Source organism: Oncorhynchus keta, chromosome 34 (genome assembly GCF_023373465.1).
Source record: "Oncorhynchus keta strain PuntledgeMale-10-30-2019 chromosome 34, Oket_V2, whole genome shotgun sequence".
Classification (NCBI taxonomy): Eukaryota; Metazoa; Chordata; class Actinopteri; order Salmoniformes; family Salmonidae; genus Oncorhynchus; species Oncorhynchus keta.
The window spans coordinates 17,120,101-17,123,183 of NC_068454.1; the positions used below are offsets into that span (position 1 = coordinate 17,120,101).

A 3,083-nucleotide genomic window follows, 5' to 3' on the forward strand; every position below is an offset into this window, starting at 1 on the left:
ATGCTATCTGGCTCCTACGTCTGGTAAAATAAACATGCTATCTGGCTCCCACATCTGGTAAAATAAACATGCTATCTGGCTCCCACATCTGGTAAAATAAACATGCTATCTGGCTCCCACATCTGGTAAAATAAACATGCTATCTGGCTCCCACATCTGGTAAAATAAACATGCTATCTGGCTCCCACATCTGGTAAAATAAACATGCTATCTGGCTCCCACATCTGGTAAAATAAACATGCTATCTGGCTCCCACATCTGGTAAAATAAACATGTTATCTGGCTCCTACATCTGGTAAAATAAACATGCTATCTGGCTCCCACATCTGGTAAAATAAACATGCTATCTGGCTCCCACATCTGGTAAAATAAACATGCTATCTGGCTCCCACATCTGGTAAAATAAACATGCTATCTGGCTCCCACATCTGGTAAAATAAACATGCTATCTGGCTCCCACATCTGGTAAAATAAACATGCTATCTGGCTCCCACATCTGGTCAAATAAACATGCTATCTGGCTCCTACATCTGGTAAAATAAACATGCTATCTGGCTCCTACATCTGGTAAAATAAACATGCTATCTGGCTCCTACATCTGGTAAAATAAACATGTTCTATCTCTCCAGCTTTGCTCCAATAAATAGACCTCCTGCCTCCTCATATGAGCATATTAAATAAATATCTATCTCACTTACCCATGAAATGAGAAAACTTAAAAAAGTAATTTAGTGTCAGTGTTGCACAAGATAAAGCAAGGTAAAACAGAGAAAAAAGGGGGAAGGGCGAGTGAGGGAAGAGAGATGGAGAGATAGATAGAGGGAAAGAAGGGGCTGGCATGGTAGGGGGCAGTAGGGGTTGGCAAAGTAAGGGAGGGGGCAGTAGGGACTGGCAAGGTAGGGTAGGGGGGCAGTAGGGGCTGGCAAAGTAAGTCAGGGGGCAGTAGGGACTGGCAAGGTAGGGTAGGGGGGCAGTAGGGACTGGCAAAGTAAGTCAGGGGCAGTAGGGACTGGCAAGGTAGGGTAGGGGGCAGTAGGGACTGGCAAAGTAAGTCAGGGGGCAGTAGGGACTGGCAAGGTAGGGTAGGGGGCAGTAGGGGCTGGCGTGGAAGGGGAAGGGGCAGTAGGGGCTGGTGAGGTAGGGTAGGGGGCAGTAGGGGCTGGCGTGGAAGGGGAAGGGGCAGTAGGGGCTGGTGAGGTAGGGGAGTGGGCAGTAGGGGATGGTGAGGTAGGGGAGGGGGCAGTAGGGGATAGTGAGGTAGGGGAGTGGGCAGTAGGGAATGTTGAGGAAGGGGAGGGGGCAGTAGGGGATGGTGAGGTAGGGGAGTGGGCAGTAGGCGCTGGTGAGGAAGGGGAGTGGGCAGTAGGGGATGGTGAGGTAGGGGATGGGGATGAGGTAGGGGAGTGGGCAGTAGGGAATGTTGAGGAAGGGGAGGGGGCAGTAGGGGATGGTGAGGTAGGGGAGTGGGCAGTAGGCGCTGGTGAGGAAGGGGAGTGGGCAGTAGGGGATGGTGAGGTAGGGGAGGGGGCAGTAGGGGATGGTGAGGTAGGGGAGTGGGCAGTAGGGAATGTTGAGGAAGGGGAGGGGGCAGTAGGGGATGGTGAGGTAGGGGAGTGGGCAGTAGGGGATGGTGAGGTAGGGGAGGGGGCAGTAGGGGATAGTGAGGTAGGGGAGTGGGCAGTAGGGAATGTTGAGGAAGGGGAGGGGGCAGTAGGGGATGGTGAGGTAGGGGAGTGGGCAGTAGGTGCTGGTGAGGAAGGGGAGTGGGCAGTAGGGGATGGTGAGGTAGGGGAGTGGGCAGTAGGGGATGGTGAGGTAGGGGAGTGGGCAGTAGGGAATGTTGAGGAAGGGGAGGGGGCAGTAGGGGATGGTGAGGTAGGGGAGTGGGCAGTAGGCGCTGGTGAGGAAGGGGAGTGGGCAGTAGGGGATGGTGAGGTAGGGGAGGGGGCAGTAGGGGATGGTGAGGTAGGGGAGTGGGCAGTAGGGAATGGTGAGGTAGGGGAGGGGGCAGTAGGGGATGGTGAGGTAGGGGAGGGGGCAATTGTCTATGATATCCATGAGATTTTCTGGTCTTGCAAAAAGGTAAATAATCCTGAAATGTCAATGAAATAATAATGTCGAAGTAAATGTCTGTGCAGGCCCTGCTGAAAAAAAAACAGCATGGACCAACATGGTGCCTTAGCTGTGTTTTCATGGTGCCTTAGCTGTGTTTTTGTGGTGCCTTCCCTGTGTTTTCATGTTGCCTTAGCTGTGTTGTCATGTTGCCGTAGCTGTGTTTTCATGTTGCCTTAGCTGTGTTTTCATGTTACCTTTGCTGTGTATTCATGTTGCCTTAGCGGTGTTTTCATGGTGCCTTAGCTGTGTTTTCATGGTGCCTTCGCTCTGTTTTCATGGTGCCTTCACTGTGTTTTCATGTTACCTTCACTGTGTTTTCATGTTACCTTCGCTGTGTTTTCATGTTACCTTCGCTGTGTTTTCAGTGTGCCTTCATTGTGTTTTCATGTTACCTTCATTGTGTTTTCATGTTACCTTCGCTGTGTTTTCATGTTACCTTAGCTGTGTTTTCATGGTGCCTTCGCTGTGTTTTCATGTTACCTTCACTGTGTTTTCATGTTACCTTCGCTGTGTTTTCATGTTACCTTCGCTGTGTTTTCAGTGTGCCTTCATTGTGTTTTCATGGTGCCTTCATTGTGTTTTCATGGTGCCTTCGATGTGTTTTCATGGTGCCTTCACTGTGTTTTCATGTTACCTTCATTGTGTTTTCATGTTACCTTCGCTGTGTTTTCAGTGTGCCTTCACTGTGTTTTCATGTTACCTTCATTGTGTTTTCATGTTACCTTCGCTGTGTTTTCATGTTACCTTCGCTGTGTTTTCATGGTGCCTTCGATGTGTTTTCATGGTGCCTTCACTGTGTTTTCATGTTACCTTCACTGTGTTTTCATGTTACCTTCGCTGTGTTTTCATGTTACCTTCGCTGTGTTTTCAGTGTGCCTTCATTGTGTTTTCATGGTGCCTTCATTGTGTTTTCATGGTGCCTTCGATGTGTTTTCATGGTGCCTTCACTGTGTTTTCATGGTGCCTTC

The 3,083-nt window shown here is 49.6% G+C and overlaps 1 protein-coding gene across 1 annotated transcript; it reads right to left on the reverse strand.

Moving 5' to 3' along the window:
- Positions 1 to 1,052: 1,052 nt before the first annotated feature.
- LOC127914885 (uncharacterized) lies at positions 1,053 to 2,348 on the reverse strand. Its single transcript, XM_052492626.1, has 2 exons — positions 2,310 to 2,348; positions 1,053 to 2,045 (listed from the first exon to the last, which is right to left on the reverse strand). Exons 1-2 carry the CDS (start codon positions 2,346 to 2,348, stop codon positions 1,053 to 1,055), a joined length of 1,032 nt encoding a protein of 343 aa, XP_052348586.1.
- Positions 2,349 to 3,083: the final 735 nt, after the last annotated feature.